The sequence below is a fragment of the Phragmites australis genome, chromosome 11, assembly GCF_958298935.1.
Source record: "Phragmites australis chromosome 11, lpPhrAust1.1, whole genome shotgun sequence".
NCBI classification, from domain to species: Eukaryota; Viridiplantae; Streptophyta; class Magnoliopsida; order Poales; family Poaceae; genus Phragmites; species Phragmites australis.
In genome coordinates this window covers 32,817,644-32,840,684 of record NC_084931.1, presented here as the reverse complement: position 1 = coordinate 32,840,684, position 23,041 = coordinate 32,817,644, and the positions used below count along the sequence as shown (strand labels likewise).

Here is a 23,041-nt window from a genome sequence, read left to right as displayed (position 1 = left end):
ACGGTGTTGTCATTGCCGTTGTGCCCCCCCTGGATGTGTCGTTTGGGTGTTCATTAACGTGTTTTCGGGTGGCGGCCGGTTTAGATTCTACCTTTGAGATGCTCTGTGGTGGTGTTGATCATCATAGGCCTAGTTTAACTAGGTAGATGCCTAGGTGGATGTGGTGCTCTTGTCCTCTTTTTAATAATATAATAGATAACTCTCTTGCTAATTCATTTAAAAAACAAAGAAGTTTTGGATTATTATTTTTTAGCAATAGTTTTCTAGAAGAATTTTTTTCTAGCAGCAGTGAAATGCGCAACAGAGAAAATACATGCCATGCCCTCACATCATACACTTGTACTCTGCCTCAACCATACCTGTACTGCAGTGCCAGTACGTACTCTCTGAAGGAGGCACTTCATATCTATGAAATTTTTAGAATTTAGCCATTTTAAAAACTTTTTCTATGCATAGATCTATGAGAAATAACGTTAAAAAATAGATTATTTTTATGTCATCATGATTGAATAGAAGATCGATAGCATGACGTTATAAAAAAATATATTTTTAAAAGTTATTTTCCTAGAGTTCTATTGATAGAATATGTTTTAAAAAATATCAAAATGTAAAACTTACACCTCTGTATCCCATGGATTCACAGGAGGAGGAACAGTCGGACTGTGCGCCTCGTGATCGGGGAAGTGAGATTCTAATGCTCTTCTCTCCTGCAAGTATAAGACTAACTCCGGTGAAATATCTTTCTTGTACTATAGTATTTTTGCTGATGGTTCTTCCGTTTGTATCTAGCTCTAGCAGATATGATAACGTCTTGTATAGCAATGTGGCAGGGATTAGTCAGGTGGGAGGATTGGCAAAAGATCTCGTAACACTATTTATAGAGAATGGCTATGAGTTTAAATGAAAGAGAAAAATAATAAAAAATAAAATAGCTATTAAAGATAAAAATAGAAGATGATACGAAAAATGAATTTTAAGCATCAAACGACACGCACCCACGTCGCTACGCCAGCCGTAGGAATGCGTGGGAGACTGCTCCCCGTTTCACGTGCCCTCACCTCTCTTTTGACCGCCCTCTCGTACTGCGCCTCCTCCCTTGACCGCCCGCGCGCCCTACCTGCAAGCTGCAGCCTGCAGCCGAGTGAAGGCACTTGCAGACACGCACTCTCGCACACCGCACCGCATCGCTTCGCTTCCGGCGCCGCACCACCAAAATCTAGCCAACACCCCATCACACGTCGTCGTTATAAGAAGCCACCGCGCCCAGAGCCACATGCCACAAACAGCTGCTTCATTCGCCAGTCGACACCGCCTCACCCAACCGAACGCTCGAGATCGCAGCCGCGCCGACGACACTGTGCACTGGTGCAGTGCGCACGAGCGTGTGAGCTGAGGCCGCAGCCACGGTCGGTGTCTCTGCCGTTTCCAAGAACCGACAGCCCCTCGATCCCCTCGCTTCACACACTGCCACCGCACTACGGTCCAGGTCTTATCCCGATATATGCCACGGCGCCCGGCCTGCTGCAAGTAGCTAACCGTGCTCGCTGTAGCCAGTAGTTGCACAGGATGCTGCAGGAGTTGGCGCCGTGCACGTGCGGCCTGCTCTACGCCGGGGGCTGCGGCGGCCGGTGCGGACGCGCCGCCGCGTCAGCTTTCTCCATGCTGTTCCCCATGGCGGGGGGACAGTGCTACAACAGGGAGGAGGAGGAGAAGGGCGGGTCGAGGTACGGCGGCGGGCCGGTGGACTGCACGCTGTCGCTCGGCACGCCGTCCACGCGCCGGGCCGAGGCGAGGGCGGGGCTCGCGCGGGACGCGGCGTCCACGCGCGCGTGCAGCGGCAGGCAGGACGGCGGCGGGGTATCCTGCAAGGAGTCCGGCCGCGGGTTGCCGGCCCGGCGGTGCGCGAACTGCGACACCACGTCGACGCCGCTCTGGCGGAACGGGCCGCGGGGACCCAAGGTGTGTGGTCGTGTGGGTGGCCGCGCGCTCATCGTGTCACTTGTTAACATAACCACCTTTTCGCACGACACCGTTTGTGCAGCCATGCATGCATCGAACTTCGCATCACACGTTGATCTCACGTTTGCTATTTGCAGTCGCTGTGCAACGCCTGCGGGATCCGGTACAAGAAGGAAGAGAGGCGCGCCGCGGCGGCCGTCGCGCCGGCGCCGCAGGACAGCGGGGTCGGCGCGTACGCATGCGGTGGGTACGCGCGACAGCAGCATCCGCCGCAGTGGGGATGCTACGGCCCTGCCGCGGCGAAGCCGGCGTCTTACACAATGTACGGCGACGTCGTCGACGAGGCGGCGGACGGGCCCTGCCTGTCGTGGATGCTCAACGTGATGCCCTCCTCGCCGGCGTTTGCCGTCCGGGAGAGGCCCACCCTGTTCCAGTACTACTAGCACTAGGCTACTAGCTAGAGTAGTGATTTTTTATCAGCTTAGTTCAGCATCGAAATCAACAGAAAGTTGTAGTGCTTGACCAACATGCAAGTTTGGAAGCTGAAGCTCGCGTGCCAAATTACCTGTTCGTTGGTACATTTCTTCTGTAATTTAACTAACAGTATTTTTCACTGTTGAGTAATCATCATCATCGGATCCAAAAGATCTATCGATAACCGGATATTTGCACTTTTGTGCTGTTGTGAGGTCACTCCAACGATCAATCATCGCCTGCTGTGCATACATTTGTACCAACGAAAGGATCCTCCTTTTGCTTCAGTCTACATTGTGCTATAGTATCAGTTGCTTCCTGTTTAAATGACCGACTTGCCAAAACTCTCTCTCTCTCTCTCTAGACGAGCAACGAGCAACGAGCATGATTTCTGAAGAAACATGAATGGGTTTTCTTTGTGCTATCTGTCTCAAGTATGCACAGAAGCAGGTGATTAATTGCTCAAGGAACAACTCAGGTAAACTCAACTGTGCACAATTCATCGGCGCTCGACTCGACTGCATCCAACTGGGGCCTCTCGCCGATCTACATGTCCGGTTTCAAGTTGAGCCTGAAGCACGGCAGCTTGAAACTGGGACTCTGGCACCCTGCTGCCTTCCCTTCGCTTCCGCTGCACCGCTCACATCCTGCCTAGAGTTTCAATGGTCGAATCACCTCCCTGCGATCCTAATCACCACTGAAAAATCTAGAAAAACTGGTGGAGACGGGCGTGATAGTGTCTCAGCACCCTGCGAAATTTCAGGCTCGAGTGAGTTCAGCAGAGGGAGAACCAAAAAAGAGAAATGCAGCTGTGTGGGTGGTCGTTATTTGGAATACCGACCACCCCTCACCTCCCCTCCCCAAATTCGCTTTTGTCTCCAAATCACCTCGAAAAATTCTGCGAAAATTGGGAGAGGCAGGGAGTGCACCTGATAATCATTCCGAAAATTTTTAAACTCACACGAATTGTGGAGAGAGAGAGAGAGAGAGAGAGAGAGAGTAAAAAAAAGAGATGCTCGTGGGGGGTGGTCGTTATCTCTCCCCCTCCAATTCACTTATGTACGTCCCAAATCAATACGAAAAATTATGCAAACAATGGAGGAGACAGGGAGTACACCTGAGAATTATCTCTCAAAATTTCAAACTCATGCTCATGGGGGTGGTTGTTATTTGAAATACCGACTGCCCCCCCTTCTTTGATGGCCGAACACCGACAACCGTAAATTCCTCTCCTCCTGATTATGTGTTTATCTGATCAGATGTGCATCAGTTGCTTTGATGATGTGCGAGGTCTCCATTTTCTAAAAAAAAGGCTAAGTTGCTTAGATTTCAGTAGCTGCTAATGCAAGTTTGACAATCCTGGACTGAACCTGCAAGTTTGGTGCCGTCGGCAAGTCGGACAGCATCATTTTTCACGGCAACCGTAATCGATTCAAGAAAACCGAGGCCGGACAAGCCCTTGCTTACAATTACGAATCACTACCACACTTGCCCAAGTGAGCAGAAAGGATTTCGGTTAGAATCTATACCACGGAGCTGATGACTAACCAGTGACTAGTTTGATGGTAAAACACTACTCTAAAGCATACAGCAACTGCATTCTGGTCTAATGAAACATCCAGGTACCCAGCATTGCAGCTCAAGTTACAAAGCAAATAGTTCTAAACAGCCATCAAGTGCTAGAATCAGGAACCAAGAACAGTGCAGAACCATTGACAGTGTAGTGTGCGTCCAAAATTAACAAGATCTACATTGTCATATTGCAGGAGTTCTGATCGAGCTAAGAAATTTTCAGAGCAGCCAGCTCGATAAATGTGCTTGAGATTAACCAGGAATACCAAATCTCTCATCTTTAGAATTTATTTTTACATTGTGTTGTTGAACATACAGTGCTGAAGGCAAAAAGAAAGAAATGTGAATAAGAGTCACTGCACAAGCCTTTACAAGTCAATTGGGGATAAGTTAAATCAACATTGTACAAGAATGTACAGAGTGTTGTATGAACAAAAAGAATGTGTGGCCTTCATCCAGTAATTGAGTTGGAAAAGAATAGCCAAGAATTCTGATCACACAAATCAACCCTCGCCTCCTAAGAGGACAAAAACTCGAGTCGTCGTATCTGCTCAATGCTGGAAAGCTCAGCGAAATGACCATTGTATCTCCTCGAGAGTTCTTCCCTTCGTCTCTGGCACCCAAATGACGACGAACACGAGAGTGAAGGCGCTCACAATCATGTAGGAGACAAAAGTTCCTGTTGAATTTGGAATCAAAAGTAGCCTGCATCAGGTTTCATTGTTCATAGTTCTACCCTACGAAAGAGAGAAGTGCATAAGTATGGACCTCCAGCACTCCAGCTGAGCAGCAAATTTGCTGTCATTGTTATGGCAAAGGATGTAAGCCAGTTGGCAAGTGTTGCGAAGCTTCCTGCGAGACTCTTGATGCTAACCGGGAGGATCTGAAAATGTACAAATCCAGAAGTCTTTAGAGCACTTGCAGCATTGTAATTTGAGTTGTGAAACTCAGAAACTTGCTCCAAATTGTTGTGATGTGAATAGTGCTCTTCAGTGGAATGCCAAAACTGGGAAGGAGGCATCTTGGGAGAGATACAAGTTATGCGATTAAGTACTGTACCTCAGACATTATGATCCATGGAATGGCACCCATACCAAAAGAGAAGGCAACGACATAAGCCTGAAGAAAACATTCGAGTTAAAATTTCTGGCACAGATTCCAACATTTGGATGTTAAATTCAGATGAAACATAAATGAGTGACATACCACGAGAGCAACCAAGGATACCATACTTAAGATGTAGTACATGCTAGAATCATGTGACATATTATCCTGAAATGAATAAACCATGATAGGACGGAATAATATTAATTAGATTGAGATGAGAGACCCTGCGATAATATTGCGTATCAATATATTCATAAGCCATCTACTAGTATTCTGGTGTGAAGAGTGCGGAAGAAGAATTTTTATCTTCTCATGAAAATCCTATGGTAAAGAAACCTGAAATTACCTTGAGAAAAAATACAACAGCAACTGCAAAAAGGCTTAGAGTCATCCCAGCAGCAGAAATCTGTAATTTGAAGTGAGAATTAAAACAAGCTACCGAAAACTTACAAACCAATTGTTTTACAGTGAAGTGGAAGTTACAATAAGGAGGATCCGCCGGCCAGCTCTGTCTAACAACGAGGTTGTAACTCCAGTGGCCATAACCTGACAAAATGCTATGAGCAGCCTAATATATATTACAGATAGAACATATCGGGTGTTCCTAGTTAGTAGTTACACACCTGAATAGCTCCAAGTGCACATGTGGCCAAGTCACTGTTTGTGAGCCCTGAAGAACATTGGATGTTAAATTAAAAAAAAACCAAAGCGACTATAATATCACTATTGTACAGAAACAGAAACCTGATACTTTTTTTTTTTTGACGGGGAAACAGAAACAGAAACCTGATACTTATTTACAATAAAAAATGAAATGCCATCTTTCATCAAGGAAAGAGAATGATAAACCATGTTACTAACTCCGTTCTCTTTTAGATGTCGTTTTAGCCTTCGGCACACATAACAAGGTTGCAATAAATTTTTCATACATGATATATTTATCCCTCTAGATTTCTCCAACATTCAATCAATGGCACATAAGCCACCAATCCACCACACTCATTGAATTGAAACTTTACTTTCCAATAGACTTTAATATAGGCACTCTAGTAAAACAACACCTTGAAAATCTAAAACGGCATCTATTTAAGAACAAAATCAAATTCCTAAAACGACATCTATTTGAGAACGGAGGTAGTATCACTTATAAAGTGATCCATTTTTTATCCTTATTGAACATACGATATCACATAACAAATCATAAGGTCGGTTTGTCCCAATTCCAGTGTTTGTCTGTAGTCCGCTACAGCATACCTACCTCTGGAAGAAATATATTGCCAAACAGATACTGATGCTGGTTATCTAGCAAATACTTCTCCTGAACTTCCAGTTGAATTTTCAAGGTATCAAAACCTTCACGCCTAAACTAATTAAGCCCAACTAGTTATAAAAAATACAGGCAAGAGATAAACTGCACAACTTACCTGCAGTTTTGAAGATGCTACTTGCATAAAAAAGTATACCGTTAATTCCACTAAGCTGTTGCAATACAAGTAGGCCAATACCAAGCTGCCAAAAGTTGTAGCACAGTCACAATTACAGAACGTAATTACTAATTTTGGTATGAAATAAGCCGACAAAGTTAAGGGAGTTACAATTAGGGGTGTGCGGTATTTCTTTTGGTTTAACTCTTGAAAACGTATTGTAGTCCGTTTGTTTGCTGATGTTACTGCTCTCTGCATAAGGGGAAGCCAAGGTAAAGATGATTCCATCGATTCCAGAACAATAAGGTACATATAGCCATGTTCCGAGCGTTAAAGAAAATCTCAATAACTAGACTGAATGAGGTTCATGCAGACTGTAGTCAGTCAATCCAGAGGAATGAATGAAAGTACTTGCCTTTATATCATTGGCTTCAGCAGTAATGTCAGAGTCGAAACCCCTCAGAACTTGTAGAGAAGTCTCACAATCATCCATCATGTTCATCTTTGCCTAGAGATAAATAGAAAAAAGGGGTCGTTAAAAATTTCAGATTGGTGCATTACTCCAAAATTCATATCCAGCCTGCGCATGTATATACCAGCCATCTTGGAGATTCTGGAATGAAGAATAGTCCAGGTATCAACACTGTGCAGGGCAACATTCCTACAATTTTGGAATCACACACATTTGGATAAGAAATTAGACACACTAAGTTCACAAAGTAGACTCTTCCAATACCAATAGTATCTGGAATGAAAATATTTTCCTACTGTATTTCTAGGATCCAAGTCATATTTGCCAAAAATAATTGCAGTTACATGTGAGCTGAAATATATCATGATTTAGCCATATTACCTATCACTGCAAGCAGCCTCCAAGGAACAAACATGCCGAGCAAATAGGCCAACAAGATACCAATGGTTATAGACAACTTCACGATAACAATTGCATAATTAGTCCAACATAAATAAGCCATGTGTTTGTTTCACAAAAGGATAAAATGCTTGGGAGGAAAACACACCTGGTTCACAGCACCAAGAGCTCCTCTCATATTCTGAGGAGATATCTCTGCTATGTATACTGGTACCTGGTATCAAGATTGAGTGTTGTAATTGTCTAAAAAAGATTGGGTGTTGTAATTGGTCCAAGCTTCCAAATTTCTTTTGGAAACAAATAAGATTTGTATTGGGAAATAGGGGATGGACCACTTGTCTACAAAATATTGATATCTCAGTTGATCTATTTTCCCCTTTAGTGAACACCTTACAGACACACAAGTAATCAAACTCTAAGCATAAATCTTCTAGACTTCTATGCACAAAATAAGCAGACATGAAGTTTCCTCATACTAACCACATAGGATATGATACCAACACCAAATCCTTCAAGCAATCGTCCCATATACAGAAATGAAGAGTCCTGTATAGACATCGACAGACATCAAGCATATGTTGTCAGAAGCAGCAATGTGTGAAATAAACTCAGGAAACATGTAGTGTCATACTTTCGCAAATGAGATCGCAAGCCAACCAATGATGTTTGGGATCGCAGCAATCATCAATGACTGCAAACAGTTAGCAAGGACATTAGATTAAAACAGTACAGCTTTAGAGCAATTAACTATTCAAATATTGGCGTACATTGAATCACATTTGGAACAAACTACGTCGCATACATATTTTCTGTCACGCGAACTGCTTGATTAATGATTACAATATCAACGGCAAAGATAGCAAACGGACTGACGAACATCAAAATTAAGGAAAAAATTAGCTAATCATTTTAAATTTCCAAACTGTCACCTACACCCTGCAATCATATTGAGAAAACAAGTTAAAATGTATCTTGATTTATATATGATGAGTGATTGATAAAGTTGCCAATTTGGTTTGCCGAGTTTCGGATTACCTAGATTATACGGAGAGTCCACAAAATTCTTCGGAGTCCGCGGTTTTGAAGTGAACTGGGATGTGCGGAGAGTCCACACTTTTGCGAAGAGTCCGCAAAATTCTTCGAATAGTCCATGGTTTTGAAGTAAACTGGGATGTGCGGAGAGTCCGTACATTTTCTCCGAGAGTCCGCATTTTTGCGGAGTGTCCACTCTTTTCTTCAGAGAGTCCACAGTTGAGTAGGATTTGAATTTCGATTGGAATGTGCTCTGGGTTGATTTGAGTTTTCAATTGAGCATTTTGATTATGTACTAACTGCAGATGGAGTTGGAGATATGTGTTTGCTTGTCTCATGGTGTGCAGGTGATAGATGCAACTTGGTGATTGACGACGAGTGATCGGAACCAAGTGGGGTGCTTGGTGCCAGACAACCAAGGAGGCCAGACGGAGCCAAAGGTGATCTTAGCAATACACGTGGAAGTCAAGCAAAGCTTAGAAGATGAATGAAGATGTCATGTTGACAAAGTCAAGCGAAAGAGATGTTGGTGCAAGCGACAAGGCGGCCCGAGGGATCGGAAGCGGGAGAGACTTGCCGACGGTCAGAATCGCAAGACGGAGTACACGCGTCGGAATTAAAGCGCTTGCTTGATGTGTAAGCAAGTTACGTGTCACGCTTTGAGAAACGTACAAAGAGTTTCGCGGTTTGGTCTCAAAACCGTGGGAGGACTAGAGGAGTCGGTGGCACCATCATGAAGCTTGCGTCGAAGGCGAAGCTAAGTCGTGAAGGTACCGCGGCTGTCCAATGAATAGAGAAAAAATGAACCAAAATATCCTCGGTAGTAGATAAAAGTGACTAAGGGGTCAAGTTTTCTAGACCTATAAATAGAGAGGTAGGATTAGAGAGAGCCTTGAACTAGCCATTTGAGTCTCTTGTGCCACCCATATGAGAGTATTGTGCTAAGGTTTTAGAATAGAGGAAGATGAAATGCTTAGCCTATGTAATATGTGAGAGTTTTGAGAGAAAAATCTCCGTAATCCACTTAAAATAGGGCTGATTCTTTGAGTAATGAAATTTATTTTGTTACATATGTCTAAATTCCACTCCTTCTAGTTTCTCTCTATTGATTCTCTTGTCTTGTATGCAAGTTTTTTCTTTTCAGTGTTGATTTTCGTTTTTCTTTTTGAGTTGAAATTTTCACACTTTGGAGGTTGTTTTTTTTTATGCTAAAGGCATAAAATTCACATACACATGTATATGTGATAGAGTCTTGAATTTCTTTGCCTTTAGGCCATCATCTTGAAGATCTTCTTCACCCGATGTTCATCTCTTGATCCTTGAGTAATCTTTTTTCAAGATTCAACCTTTATGTGGGGATATGTCATAGATTGTTTTGCTGTGAAACCTAGTATTCGATTCATATCATGAGACCCACCTTTTGTTAAATCTTCAAGTTTGCTTTTTGATCTTTCTTGGAATCTTGGACTCTCCGATCCAATCTCCAGACTCTCTGGAAACTCCGCTCTCCGGTCCCATCTTTGGAGTCTCCAGACTTTCTTGTTAGGTGTAGTTTTTTCGCTGTGTATTTGTGTTGCGTTTTATTTTGATTCTCTTTTTAGGTGCGTTGGGTGATCGTATAGGAGAAGGTAATCAATTTCGTAAGAAATTTATTGAAACATCTATTCAACCACTCTAGTCACCACTCTGGATCATACACATATCTTATTTAATTTCTATCACTGAGAAGGGTGACGTTTTTCTTTAGTTACATCCTCTCTCTCTCTCTAGCTCTAAAAAAGTGACGTTGAACCTTCTCAACTGTCAGACGACAAGTAACAAACTGATCATGTAATTAGAGATCCGGTAATAACTGTAAAGGAATAAAAAGAAGAAAATTTATCACCCCTTTGCGGCCAATGTACTCAGCCATCTGCCCACTGGCAATCGCCCCGACCATGGCGCCCACGTTGGACAGCGAGCCGAACACCGAGAACTGCGGCGCACGGTTAATAATCTCAGACAAGAAGAAAGTTCATAAAAAAAATCGGAAGCAAACGTAGAGGTTACAGTCACAGACACAGCCAGGACGTACCTCGGAGATGGAGAGGTTGAGGTCCCGGATGATGGCGTCCTGGGTGGGGGAGGAGAAACCACCGGTGAACCCGAACTGGATGGGTCCGAGCGCCACAATGAGGGTGCAGAGGAAGGCGGAGACGTGGGACTCGCGGATGATGGCCATGGAGGACGAGGAGGCGCCGGCAAGGCTGGACTGCCGCGAACCCATCCCCATCCGGTACCAGCTCCCGGAGTTCGGTAGCAGCGGCTTCTGCAGCCCGCCCTCGTGGTCGCTGCCGCTCTCGTAGTCGCCGCCCCCACCGCCGCCTCCCCTGTTGCCGCTGTTAGTCATGGCGCCTCGCTCGTCTGATCACCCCGTCGCCACAAGGTTGAATTTGCCCCCCTCCTCTTCTTTGGGGATGGGAGAAGGAAGACGAGGAGAACGGTGGACAGGACGAGGACGACACCAGTGTCAGGAAACCCCCGTCGAATTGGGGGCCGGGGGGGAGTGGTTGTCGTGTCCGGACTCCGGAGTCGGCAGGGGGGCCAGAGCGGTTTGATGAGCTGAACTATAATAACGGCTCATCATGTACACATCTATAATTGGATTTTTTTTTTTCAAAAGTACGGTAAGAGCATTGCCGATTTTTTTATAAAAAAAATATTAATCTAATTTATAAGAAAAATCGAATCTGAAAACCTCACAAACCCTGATACGATAATACTACTATAACTCTATAGGCGATACTCACCCAACTCCGCTCAACTCGACAACAGACAGGACCAATCCAACTTAACTCGCGTGCAAGCCAACTAAACAACTAACACCCTCACAACTTGGTCGACGGAGCCCTACTCCCACGCTGCACCTCTCTATCACACAAGTCGGCATCATGTCGCTTCGGAGGAGCGCGCATTGGACTAAATCTCTGTCGTGAAGCGCCAAACTGAAAGAAAGCCGCCGTGAAGTGAGGACATAGGGGAGAAACCTACAGAAGAAGCTAGCGAACAACTATCCCGAACAAACACAACAACGCCCACAACACACGACACAATCAACAAATAGCCACGCCCAACCTAACTCAACTCGCACACCAAACTAACATCCTGAGCAACAAGCCAACGAAACCCTGCTACTATGCCAGCAATAGCTTGGTTGGTGGAGCCCTGCTCCCACGTCGAACCAAACCCTCAGTCAGTCAGCGGGCACGTTGCTTCGGAGGAGTGCGCACCAGGCAATAACTGATATTAGGAATGCCGTATGAACTGGAAGTGTCGCCGTGCCGAACAGAGGCGAAGGCGCCAACCTAGAAAAGCAGCCGGAGGCACCAACGGCATAGGCATCCTGAACAGAAGAACCAGTGTCGCTAATGAGTGCAGGAAGGCTTCCGGAAAATGATGCCTTCACGAAGGAAGCAACATCAACGCCATCATCACTTGACATGAAGCTGGGGATAGGTTTTCACCTAGAGATGCCCCCAGGGTGGGGGAGACGCTACAATGTCGCCTCTAAGGAGGAAATGTCATCGACATTGGCACCCGCGGGTGTCATCGACATTGGCACCAGCAGATAGCCGACTCATCTTTCACTCTCGACTCCTAACCCCTAAGCACATGTACAGAGGCCATGTCTCACCCGTCACAACCGCTGCATTGAGAGCCGACACTTCGTGCACGCACCATCCACCATCAGCATCCACTGGGCTTCGCTCGGGCCAGATCTAGAGGGAGGGACAGATCGACAAGGGGAGGAGTCCAACGACACATGAATGCCGCAATGGTGCGAGAGCAACACCGCCGACATATTGCCACGACCAACCACAACAAAGTAGCACTAAACAACATAGCACAACCGCAATAGCACATCACAGCCACAGCCACAACAGCACAGCCCAGCCACCACCCCCGCCGAGAACGACCTCACCCAAACAACAGGGGCAACAAGGCCAGGTAGCATCACAACAATTCGCCCAGGGAGACCGGGTGACGGAAAAGGCACATGGGAACGTGCCGACCGTACACGAGCCAAACTCCCAGCCAAGAGCCACCACGCACAGTCGGCGCCACAAGCAGCTAGGCACTGTCGTCCCGAAGACCAGGCCAAGGCCCATCGACACGTAGACGGGCACGGATTTGGCCACCGCCGCCCTCAGACCCGCAGACCCCGACAGGCGGGCGCAGAACTGGGTGCGAGTACTGACCGTCGTAACCCATCGACACGCAAACCGACCGTCGGGTGCCGCCATCGGCCCCCGGCCGCCAACACGTAACACCACCAAGAAGAAAAGCAGCCACCAAACACCTCCAACACGAAGGCCCACAGCCGGGGAAAAACGGTCACTGGACCGAGCACCTACCACCGGGGCCAGCACGCAGAGCCTAGATACGAGGCCTACAGTCACGGAGAATGGCCTCCGAGACCCATCCCGTGTCCCCTCCATGCTGATCATCCCGTCTTCCCTCTCGTGCACCGTCATGCCAGCCGCCACCCCCTCCAACATCGCCAGCATCTGCTTCACTGGAGCCGCCGACATGAATCGTGACGTATCGGGCTTGGGCGATGAGGTGGATGCATCGACGTCGTTGTCGTCTAGTTCGAAGCAAGTGAAGGAGTGGTTGTCCTCGATGCAGAAGGAGAAGCGACGGAAGCCAATCTTGAACCACTCGTTATCCATGATCTCGTCAGTGGTGGCACGGCACTGCGGGTTGATGTCGAGGATGCGGCAGAGGAGGCACGTGAGCTTAGAGGAGAACCACCTAGGGCAGCGGAACTCACCCTTGTGGATCTTGCGGTACATGCCAACGAAGTTGTGGTACTGGAAGGGGAGGTAGCCGGCCATGAGGATGAAGAGCATGTCGCTGCAGGACCAGAGGTCGGCCTTGGAGACGTCGTAGCCGTGGAGGGAGAGCACTTCTGGTGCGACGTACACTGGCATTCACGATCCATCTCACGATCCAAATGAGCTAGCTCGAGCTTTTAAAGAGCTGAGCTGATCTAGAGTTTTTACTCGTTTCGCTAACGAGCCGAGCCTACTCATTTCACTAACGAGCTGGACCGAGCCGAGCTGGCTTGTGACATACCGAAGAAACACTCTTCTTTTTAATACAATAAGTGTTAGTACATGTGTAATTAGATAGGATTAGAAATAAAGTTATAGTTAGATTTATATTTTCGAGTTTATAAATATTGGTCATTATCATTGTAACTGTAGGACGATAAATCAGATCATATAAGGAGGAGCATCTATAATCATGTCTTATGAATATAGGCAAGATTGCCAAAACTTGTTAAAAAATATCGATCTGGTGTGTTGATATTGCGTTTGACTTCTTGATTTTGGTGTTCTACCGCTAAAACCCTAACAATAAGCTGTTCTCCTCACGGTTTGTAAAAGAAAGACATACTTGAGGAACTTTTTTTTCAACAAATGATTACGCATCTTGCTTGTTAATAAGCGGGCAACTTTGACTGACAGAAATGGCCGGCGCTGCACTAAAGGTCCTTGTTTGTAATCTGCAGAATATCGAGCGCACGTTGACGCCAACGCACGTTGGTAGCCGGCGAGCTAGCTGCTCCCGGCCACGTCATGAGCATAAGCATTTTTCTGCTTTGATCTGGCTGCCGTGCTTCGCGTGGAGCGCAGAATAATTGATGAACTAATGACTCCGTGACGAAATAATCAGGCGCGGCTCTTCGCATGCTGCCAAGGCCAAGGAACATGTTGCATGTGCAGATCACGGCAGATTTCCTGTTACTCGTTTTGATTGGGATGCATCACCGGTAATTTCTATTGTTGGTAGCATCAGCTATTTTGTCTTTCGAGATTAGAGTTCAATGAAATCATTTAGATCAACACGAGTAGCACCGGTGTCACATGGTTCTAAAGGTAATTGGTTATCCGTATAGGCGAATTTTAGCTCGTTAGATATATATAATTTAAAAAATATATATATTTGATTATCCGTGTAAATGATTTCAGTCTGATTCGGTAGATACAAATATACACCTATAATATAACTTAGGAGGAAAGCTTACTTTCGTAAACTAGCTCGACAGATGCAACCATCTGTATCTGTTTATATAGATATATCTACTCATTAATATCATAAAATCATCTTCATACGAATAACTAATTATAATCTTAACTTTTATATATAATCATATGATCTCAGATTCGATAAAAAATAAAAACCTAACTTAACCTATATAGATAAATATAAATATAACTAAATATTTTTATTTTCAACTAATATAACACCGTTTTGCTTATTTCTGTTGGCCTATATAGATGATCCATGCGAGTAAGGCTGATGCGGACAACCAATAGACACCCTATACTGATAGGCTGTTTGGAGACATTCACCTTCCGGTAGCACCGGATTCCTCGCGCTCCTTCCATCCGCTGCCGACGCGGGCACCCCCGCCGCCGTCCTCAACCTCGCCACCGATGGTCTCAGGTATGTCCGCCCGCAAGGCTGCCTAGATCCACGACCCCGCGGCCGGCGAGATAGCGATGGACGATATGTTCTCCGAGGGAGCACTCCTCGCTGGTGAAGGGCGTCGGGGAGTGGACGGCCCAACGTGTTCATAACATGGGCTTAACTGGATCGCGATCCCGATTGGGCCGGCCGACATGGATTGCGATTACTCTTTGCATACTGAACTCCATCTCCGGCGACCGGCGTCGCGTCGCCCTCCGTCCGCCGTCGCAGCCGCAACCAACACCCCGCAGAGACGCCGACGGGACGGCCGGCGCGCTAGAAAAGGTCACTCCACCAACGATCTATCACCACCTGCTGGCTTCTCTGCATACATTTTTTGGACCCACGAAAGGATCCTCCTTTTCATCCTGATTTGAGTTGTTTCCAGTTTAAATTGACCGAACCTTGTCAATAATCAGAAGACTCTGTGTGCGAGAGAGAGAGAGAGAGAGAGAGAGAGAGATTCTGCTCCTTCATTACCAAAACAATCCCCGACGAAAGTGTGAACCAACAAGATCCAGAGTGTCAGTTAGCAGAAGTTCTTCTCGAACAGAGGAATTCCAAAACAGGCATGCTTCAAGAAACTTACATGAGAATTTGAGATTGATCAGGTAGTGCTAAAGCACTCGTGTTTACATTTAAGGCCAAAAAAGGGAGCAATTTGACAAGTCACCGCACAAGCATTGCATGTGAATTGTGGATAAGCCAACACAATACTGTACAACAATGTACAAAGTGTCGTATGAACAAAAGGAATGCTTGGCCTTCACCGAATAATTGTGTTGGGAAGAATTGACAAAAATTCTATTGCACAAATCACCCCTTGCTTCTAAAAAGTGGACAAAAACTCTGAAGAGTTATCACGCATGCTCCAGGCTATAAAAGCTCAGCGAAATGACGATTGTATCTCCTCAAGAGTTCTTCCCTTTGTCTCTGGCACCCAAAGGATGATGAACACGAGAGTGAAAGCACTCACAAGCATGTAGGCGGCAAAAGTCCCTGTTTAATTTGTAAAAAAAAATAAACATCAGGTTTCATGGTTCATAATCCTACCCTAAGCAAGAGCGAAGCACAAAAGTGTGGACCTCCAACACTCCAGGTGAGCAACAAATTTGCTGTCATTGTTATACCAAAGGATGTCAGCCAGTTGGCAAGTGTTGCGAAGCTTCCTCCGAGACTCTTGATGCTAACCGGGAGGATCTGACAATATACAAAGTTGAATTGAGTCTTCAGAGAACTTACAGCATTTGCCTGACTTGTGAAACTCAGACACTTGCTCCAAAATTATGGTTTTGCGAATAGTGCTATTCAGTGGAATGACAAAACTGGGAGAGAGACGTTTTACGAGCTATATAAGACGAACGAAGTACTGTACCTCAGACATCATGAGCCACGGAATGGCACCCATGCCAAAAGAGAAGGCAATGACATAAGCCTGAACATAGTGAGTTAAGACTTTTGGCATAGATTCCACATTAAGATGCAAATTTTCAGATGAAACATAACTGAGACTTACAACTAGACAAACCAAGGAGATCATACTTAAGATGGAGTATGTGTTAGAATCATGTGAAACCGTATCCTGAAACAAATAAGCCATTAACAAGAATAGAATAATATTCAGTGGATTGAGATAAGACTGTAATAATATTGCGTATCAAAATCTTCATATGCCATGCACTAGTATCCTACTGCAAAGAGTGCAGACGAAGAACATCTTCTCATAAAAATCTAAGACTAAAGAAACCTGAACATACCTTGAGAAAAAATACAACAGCAACTGCAAGAAGGCTTAGAGTCATGCCAGCAGTAGAAATCTGTAATTTGAAGTCAAGAGTTAAATTACAATTACAGAAAACTTGCAAATAATGATTTCACATGGAAGCAGATGTTACAATAAGGAGAATCCGTCGCCCAGCTCTGTCTAATAACCAGGTTGTAACTCCAGTGGCAAGAACCTGATGAAATGTTGCGAGCAGTTTAATACAAATTACAGAGAAACTAAATCAGGTCTTCCTAGCTACACACCTGAATAGCTCCAAGTGAACAAGTGGCCAAGTCACTGTTTGTAATCCCTGAAAATATTTTGATGTTAAATTTGAAAGCAAAAATTGACTATAACATCACTGTCATACAAAAGGGCATAGGAAATTATTAATACATAGGACCCATCTAAGATAGTAGAAACGATAGTCATTTTACAATAAACAATGAAATGCCATCTTTCATGAAAGCAGGAAAATGATAAACCACATTACAAGGTGACTCATTTTATCATTTTTGTTAAACCTACAATGGCGCATAACAAATAAGATCAGTTTGTCCCAATTTCAGTGGTATGAGAACCTGTAGTCTGCTATGTTATTCCTGTGTCTGGAAGAAATATTGCCAAACAAACACTTATATAGGTTACCTATTTATCTAGCAAATACCTCTCCCACAATTCCAGTTAAATTTGCACGGTATCCAAAAGTCACGCCTAAAACTTTATGCCAAATTACTAAGGGAAAAAATACAGACAAGAGAAAGATGGCACAACTTGCCTGCAGCTTTGAAGATGCTACTTGCATAAAACAGCACAGCGTTGATTCCACTTAGATTTTGCAGAACAAGTAGGCCAATTCCTATCTGCCAAGTTGACACATAATCAAAGTTACAAACTATAGTTACTAATTTTGGTATTGAATAGGCCAACAAAGTTAAGGAAGTTACAATTAGAGGCGTGCGGTATTTCTTTTTGTTTAGCTCTTGAAAACGGATTGTAGTCGTTTTAGTCGTTGATGTCACTGCTCTCTGCATAACGGGACCAAAGCTGATTCCATTGATTCCAGAAGAATGATGTACTTAAAGTTGTACGCCCAGTGTTAAAGAAAATCTTAATAACTAAACTGAAAATAATTTGCACAGATTGTGGTCAGTCAGTCCAGAGGAATTAAACAAAGTTCTTGCCTTTATATCATTCATTTCTGCAGTGATGTCAATCTCAAATCCCCTCAGAACTTGCAGAGAGGTCTCACAATCGTCTATCAAATTCATCTTTGCCTGGAGATATACAGAGAAAAAAAAGTCCATTAAAAGTTTCAGTTTGGTGCAATACTTTATAGTTCATATCCAACTTGTGCATGCATATACCAGCCATCTTGGAGATTCTGGGATGAAGAATAAGCCAGGTATCAACACTGTGCAGGGCAAGGCTCCTGCAAGCATGGCATCACACACATTTGGGTAAGAAATCATCTGGAGTCTAGGGACATATACAAGTCCTCACTTTTCCTATAGGATCTATAGTGAAAAATATTTGCCTCATGTAATTCTAGGATTATAGTCATATCAGACAAAAGCTTTTGCAATTATCGATCTTGCAAACTGAAAGATCTGAGGTTAAGTGTAAACTAATAGCAACGACACACACAAAAAAACTAATACATTAGTGTTTAGCCGCATTACCTATCACTGCAAGAAGCCTCCAAGGGACAAACATGCCGAGCAAATAGGCCACCAATATACCAAGGGTTACAGATAACTGTGGGATGGACAATAGCACAATGAGTCAAACATAAATAAACCAAGTACTGGTCTGACAAAAAGATAAGATGCTTGTGAGGAAGCGCACCTGGTTCACAGAACCAAGAGCTCCTCTCATGTTCTGAGGAGATATCTCTGCTATATATACTGGTACCTGGTATCACATAATTCACAGATCAAGAGTTAGTCTTTCAACCAGTCCAAGCCTCCAAGGTTATTTAGGCGACAAACAAACTTTGCATTGGGATGGTCCACTTTGTCTCCAAAATTTTGAAATCTCAAGGGTTTTTTTATTGTCTTTTCCAAACAAGCGAACAACTTACAGCCGTAGAAGTATTCAAATTCTCATATCATAAACCTTCTATGCACAAAATAAGCAGGCATGAAGTCTTCTCATACGAACCGTATATGATATGATACCAACACCGAATCCTTCGAGCAATCGTCCCATATACAGAAATGAGGAGTCCTGTAAAACAGACATTGGCAGCCATCGATCTTATGTTGTCAGAAACAACAATGGGTGAAAATAAACTTAGGAAACATGAGGTTTTGTACTTTTGCAAAGGAGATCGCAAGCCAACCAATGATGTTCGGTATCGCAGCAATCATCAATGACTGCAAGCAGTTAGCATGTCAGTTAGAGTAAAATAGTACTAAAAATTTATTGCAATTAAATATTGAAATGTTGCCATACATTGAACAAAAGACTGAACTTTAGTAGAAAACAATACTCACACATTTTCTGCCACGCCAACTGCTTGATTAATGATTACCATATAAATAGAAACATAACTAACAAAGTCATGAACATTGAAAATAAGGTCAAGTCCCAATTTAGCAATCTGTACCAGAAATTCCACATCCCACAAGCATCAATTGAGAGAAAATAATCAACTTTTAATTTCCAAACTCACACCTACTTTTAATTTTCGAAGAAAAAAACTCCCACCTACTTTCTGCAATTGTATCGTATTTAATTTCTATCACCGAAAATGATGAGTTTTTTCGTTGGTTACATAAAGGCTCTTAAATCTCATCACGCCATCCTCACCTTCTTTCTAAAAAAGTTTTTAAAAGTAAATCTCTTGAAACGAAATGTGATGTTGATCCTTCTTAACTGTCACACATGTAACAATCTGATCATCCAATTAGTGAACCGGTAATAACTGTAAAGGAAGGAAAGGAGCAAATTTCTCACCCCTTTGCGGCCAATGTACTCGGCCATCTGCCCGCTGGCGATCGCCCCAACCATGGCGCCGACGTTGGACAGCGATCCGAACGCCGAGAACTGCAGCGCACGGTCAACATTTTCAGACCAGAATAAACGCGGAACCCAAGAAGAGGCAAACATAGAGGTCACTACAGCTGTGAGTTACCTCAGAGATGGAGAGATTGAGGTCTCGAATGACTGCGTCCTGCGTTGGGGAGGAGAAGCCGCTAGTGAAGCCAAATTGGATGGGGCCAAGGGCGACGATGAGAGTGCAGAGGAAGGCGGAGACGTGTGACTCGCGCAGGACGGCCATGGAGGAGGCCCCAGCGGCGACGCTGATCTGCCGCGAGCTCATCCGGTACCAGCTCCCCGTGTTCATGGCCAGCAGCGGCTTCTGCAGCCCGCCGTCGCGGTCGCTGCCGCTGTCGTCGCCCCCGCCACCGCCGCTTCCCCTGTTGCCTCTGCTACTCATGGCGTCGCTCGTCTGATTCTCTCGATCACCACTTGCCCGCAAGGTTGCTTCTTTTCCCCTGTTTCGGAGGGTGAAGAAAGAAGAGACGACGAGGACGATGCGAAGAGGGAGACTCTGTCGCTCCGTTGAAATGGGGGAGAGTGGGGAGCGGTTGCTTTGTCTGGACTCTGGGGAGGGCCCACCGGTCAGTCGCTCAGAGGGCTTCTCGAGCCGATCAGCTGGACAGAAGGGGTACTTCTGCATTCTTGTCTTAAACCGATCGTAATTTACATATCCAATTATGGAAAATGCTGTTAGTGTTTCTTTTTCCATTTGTGGTTATTGTCTAATAAGATCGTTTTTGCCGTTTTAATTATGCCATGTAAACCTAACTAAGATAAAGAAGTAGTTTTTATAAAATCCTAGTGCAGGATGTAGACGTAATCATACACTCACATGCACTATTATACATACGTACACACATAATATATACTATTACGAGTGTCTCGCTATCCACAGGTACATATTTACCACTGAAAAGATCATATAAACCTCTCTGATAAAAAAAATACAATTATCTTCATTGAGCACCCAAGCTTCTACCCAAGGTCTCAAATGAGTTTATATACTTGTAGTGATCTAACTTTACTAATATTTTTATTCTGCCAACGTGAAATGGCCGACGCATATTCAGATCAACAACGACGTGTCGACGGGAAATGGTCTTTTAGTTTCTTCTGCCCATCCCAACCTCCTACCAAAATTTAGTTGGATAATGAACAAGGACGCCGGGATGAACTCATCCATCACGTCGCTGGATGGACAGTGACATGCATGCTCGAGAAACCCTTTTTTTCTGAAGATGATTAAGATCTTGCCTCCGAAAGCGGGGAGCTTGGACCGACTGATACGGCCGCATGCTGGCTGCAATAGATTACAAGCTTTTTGTTTGGATGCTGCGAGAATATAGATGGCATTCATGCATGCACGTTCGTGCCAACCCCATGGTAGCTGGCGATCGAGAGCTGCTCGTCCCGGCCACGTCATGTTCATGTGGGAGCTGGGACGAGCACGAGCATCTCTCCTTCTTGGATCGGGCCGTCGTGCTTCTCGTGGCGCGTAGAATAATAATAATGACCTCGATGGGAAATTGGTGAAAGGACCATGTGCGCGCGGTTGTTTGGAAGCTGCCAAGGCCAAAGGTCCATGGAACATGTGCAGATTTCCATTCCCGGATTTGATGGGGATGCGTCCCCGGCAGTTTCTGTGCGTGGTAGCCTGATGCACACTCAGCATCCAGCGACTCACTGGGAGATCGAGCGCACTCTCGCCTTCCCCGCTGTCGCGCCTGCCGCTCTCCTCGCCGTCGAGTCCTCGACGCCGCGAGCCCAGGCGTGTCCGCCCGAAAGGTCGCCAATATCCACGACCATGCCGCCGGGGAGCTCACCGATCGCACCGTCGCGGCGATGGACGACGCTGCGTTCGTCGCCGAGCTCAGTAGCTCAACGACGGGGTGTCGGCGAGTGGACGGCCCACGAGTTCATGATAAACTTGGGCCTCCACGCGCACCACGGTCGGGAGGGTACAATTTTGGTAGGCCAAATTGGTCGCGATTATTCCCTGCAGTATTGACGGTCGTATCGTGAGCTCGGACGGTTAGACCATCCTGAAACAGAGGTAAAAATGACTTTGCTCGTCAATAACGGTCAGACCGGCGCTGGCTCGGTTGGATCATCAGGGAGGATTTCTTCTGAGTTGTTTTCTAAAGGTTTTGGGTCTTCGTTACCACCCTACACGGTTTTTACTCAAAATATACACAGCGGAAAGGTGCATAGACTAAAGACTTGTACTTTTGAAATATTTTTAAATACTTTAACATGATTTTTAGGATGCCTTAGTGCTAATGCATGCTTAATGGACACATTTGGAATCTTTCCACTGTGTCGTTTGGTGGAGGTCTGAGCGACAGAGAACTCTGAGGCAGTCACGAGGTGATTCTATTTCGATCTCTCGTTGATCGCTACACTGTGGAGGCCTGAGACCCAAACTTTTCACCTCCTCTGCAGCGAGATAGCGTTGACGTTGCAAGACGTAGCCTACCTGTTAGGCTTATCTTGAGCTAGAGCCATAATTGGAGTCGTAAACATGGATACAGATTGGATGAATGTCATGCTCTAGCGGTTCACCGCTCTTCAGTGGACAGACGACGCACCCGCCTAGGTGCCTGAGTTCTTGTCGGATCTATGAGGGCCCACGAAGAAGTAGATCCTCCAGTTTCAGATACGTTGCAATTTACCTTCCTATTTACTTTATGATTTCAAAAATATTTTACTCATCATCATTTGTATTACTTCAAGCCTGCATATATCTACCCGAACGCCGATGTCTACTCGGTCTTGAGGCACTTAGAGGCCTACCTGCTTTGGTTGTTCGGCTGGGTTATGCTCACCAGCAGCCATTGCCACTTGGTGTCGAGGACCCTTGTTCCGTACGCGAGGGGAATCGCAGATGCGGAGCCCGATGATGTCTCCCGATTGAGCTGGGCCTCCGCTATCCTGGCGGTGACGTATTGGGCTTTGTGCGACAAGTGCAAGAAGAAGAAGCCACAACCCATATTTGCTGGGTGCCCACTCCTGCTGCAGTTGTGGTCGTATGAGTGGTTCGCGATCGGCCGGCCCACTGTGCACCAGTCCCCGTACCCTGAGGAATGGTACAGGAAACCTGAGGAGGACAGGCTCACCATGAGCTCGTTGTAGTGTCGACGTTGGGTACGTATGAAACATAATTCTGCTTCACTTGCCACATTTTTTAATTCTAATTTCTTACTATTTTTCTTCATAGTCGCACTAGGGGCACGAGCAGACCCACAACGCGTACGGGCTTTTTAGGTCGTA

The 23,041-nt window shown here is 45.2% G+C and overlaps 3 protein-coding genes across 3 annotated transcripts; 1 reads left to right on the top strand and 2 right to left on the bottom strand.

Moving 5' to 3' along the window:
* The first annotated feature begins 1,173 nt into the window (after positions 1 to 1,173).
* LOC133885557 (GATA transcription factor 15-like) lies at positions 1,174 to 2,539 on the top strand. Its single transcript, XM_062325285.1, has 2 exons — positions 1,174 to 1,959; positions 2,097 to 2,539. The coding sequence occupies exons 1-2, from the start codon at positions 1,567 to 1,569 to the stop codon at positions 2,400 to 2,402; spliced, it is 699 nt and encodes a 232-aa protein (XP_062181269.1). The 5' UTR covers positions 1,174 to 1,566; the 3' UTR covers positions 2,403 to 2,539.
* A 1,718-nt stretch (positions 2,540 to 4,257) lies between these two features.
* Positions 4,258 to 11,039, bottom strand: LOC133884873 (sugar transporter ERD6-like 6). The gene is made up of 17 exons (XM_062324451.1): positions 10,514 to 11,039; positions 10,325 to 10,414; positions 8,039 to 8,098; positions 7,888 to 7,953; positions 7,556 to 7,621; positions 7,390 to 7,465; positions 7,133 to 7,197; positions 6,952 to 7,044; positions 6,708 to 6,788; positions 6,537 to 6,621; positions 5,736 to 5,782; positions 5,596 to 5,658; positions 5,459 to 5,518; positions 5,212 to 5,277; positions 5,065 to 5,124; positions 4,774 to 4,888; positions 4,258 to 4,684 (listed from the first exon to the last, which is right to left on the bottom strand). Exons 1-17 carry the CDS (start codon positions 10,826 to 10,828, stop codon positions 4,572 to 4,574), a joined length of 1,521 nt encoding a protein of 506 aa, XP_062180435.1. The 5' UTR covers positions 10,829 to 11,039; the 3' UTR covers positions 4,258 to 4,571.
* Positions 11,040 to 15,570: 4,531 nt separating this feature from the next.
* Positions 15,571 to 20,298, bottom strand: LOC133885671 (sugar transporter ERD6-like 4). Its single transcript, XM_062325409.1, has 17 exons — positions 19,863 to 20,298; positions 19,685 to 19,774; positions 19,042 to 19,101; positions 18,887 to 18,952; positions 18,572 to 18,637; positions 18,406 to 18,481; positions 18,091 to 18,155; positions 17,908 to 18,000; positions 17,671 to 17,751; positions 17,502 to 17,586; positions 16,987 to 17,033; positions 16,854 to 16,916; positions 16,716 to 16,775; positions 16,475 to 16,540; positions 16,334 to 16,393; positions 16,044 to 16,158; positions 15,571 to 15,957 (listed from the first exon to the last, which is right to left on the bottom strand). Exons 1-17 carry the CDS (start codon positions 20,166 to 20,168, stop codon positions 15,845 to 15,847), a joined length of 1,512 nt encoding a protein of 503 aa, XP_062181393.1. The 5' UTR covers positions 20,169 to 20,298; the 3' UTR covers positions 15,571 to 15,844.
* Between the last annotated feature and the right edge of the window lie 2,743 nt (positions 20,299 to 23,041).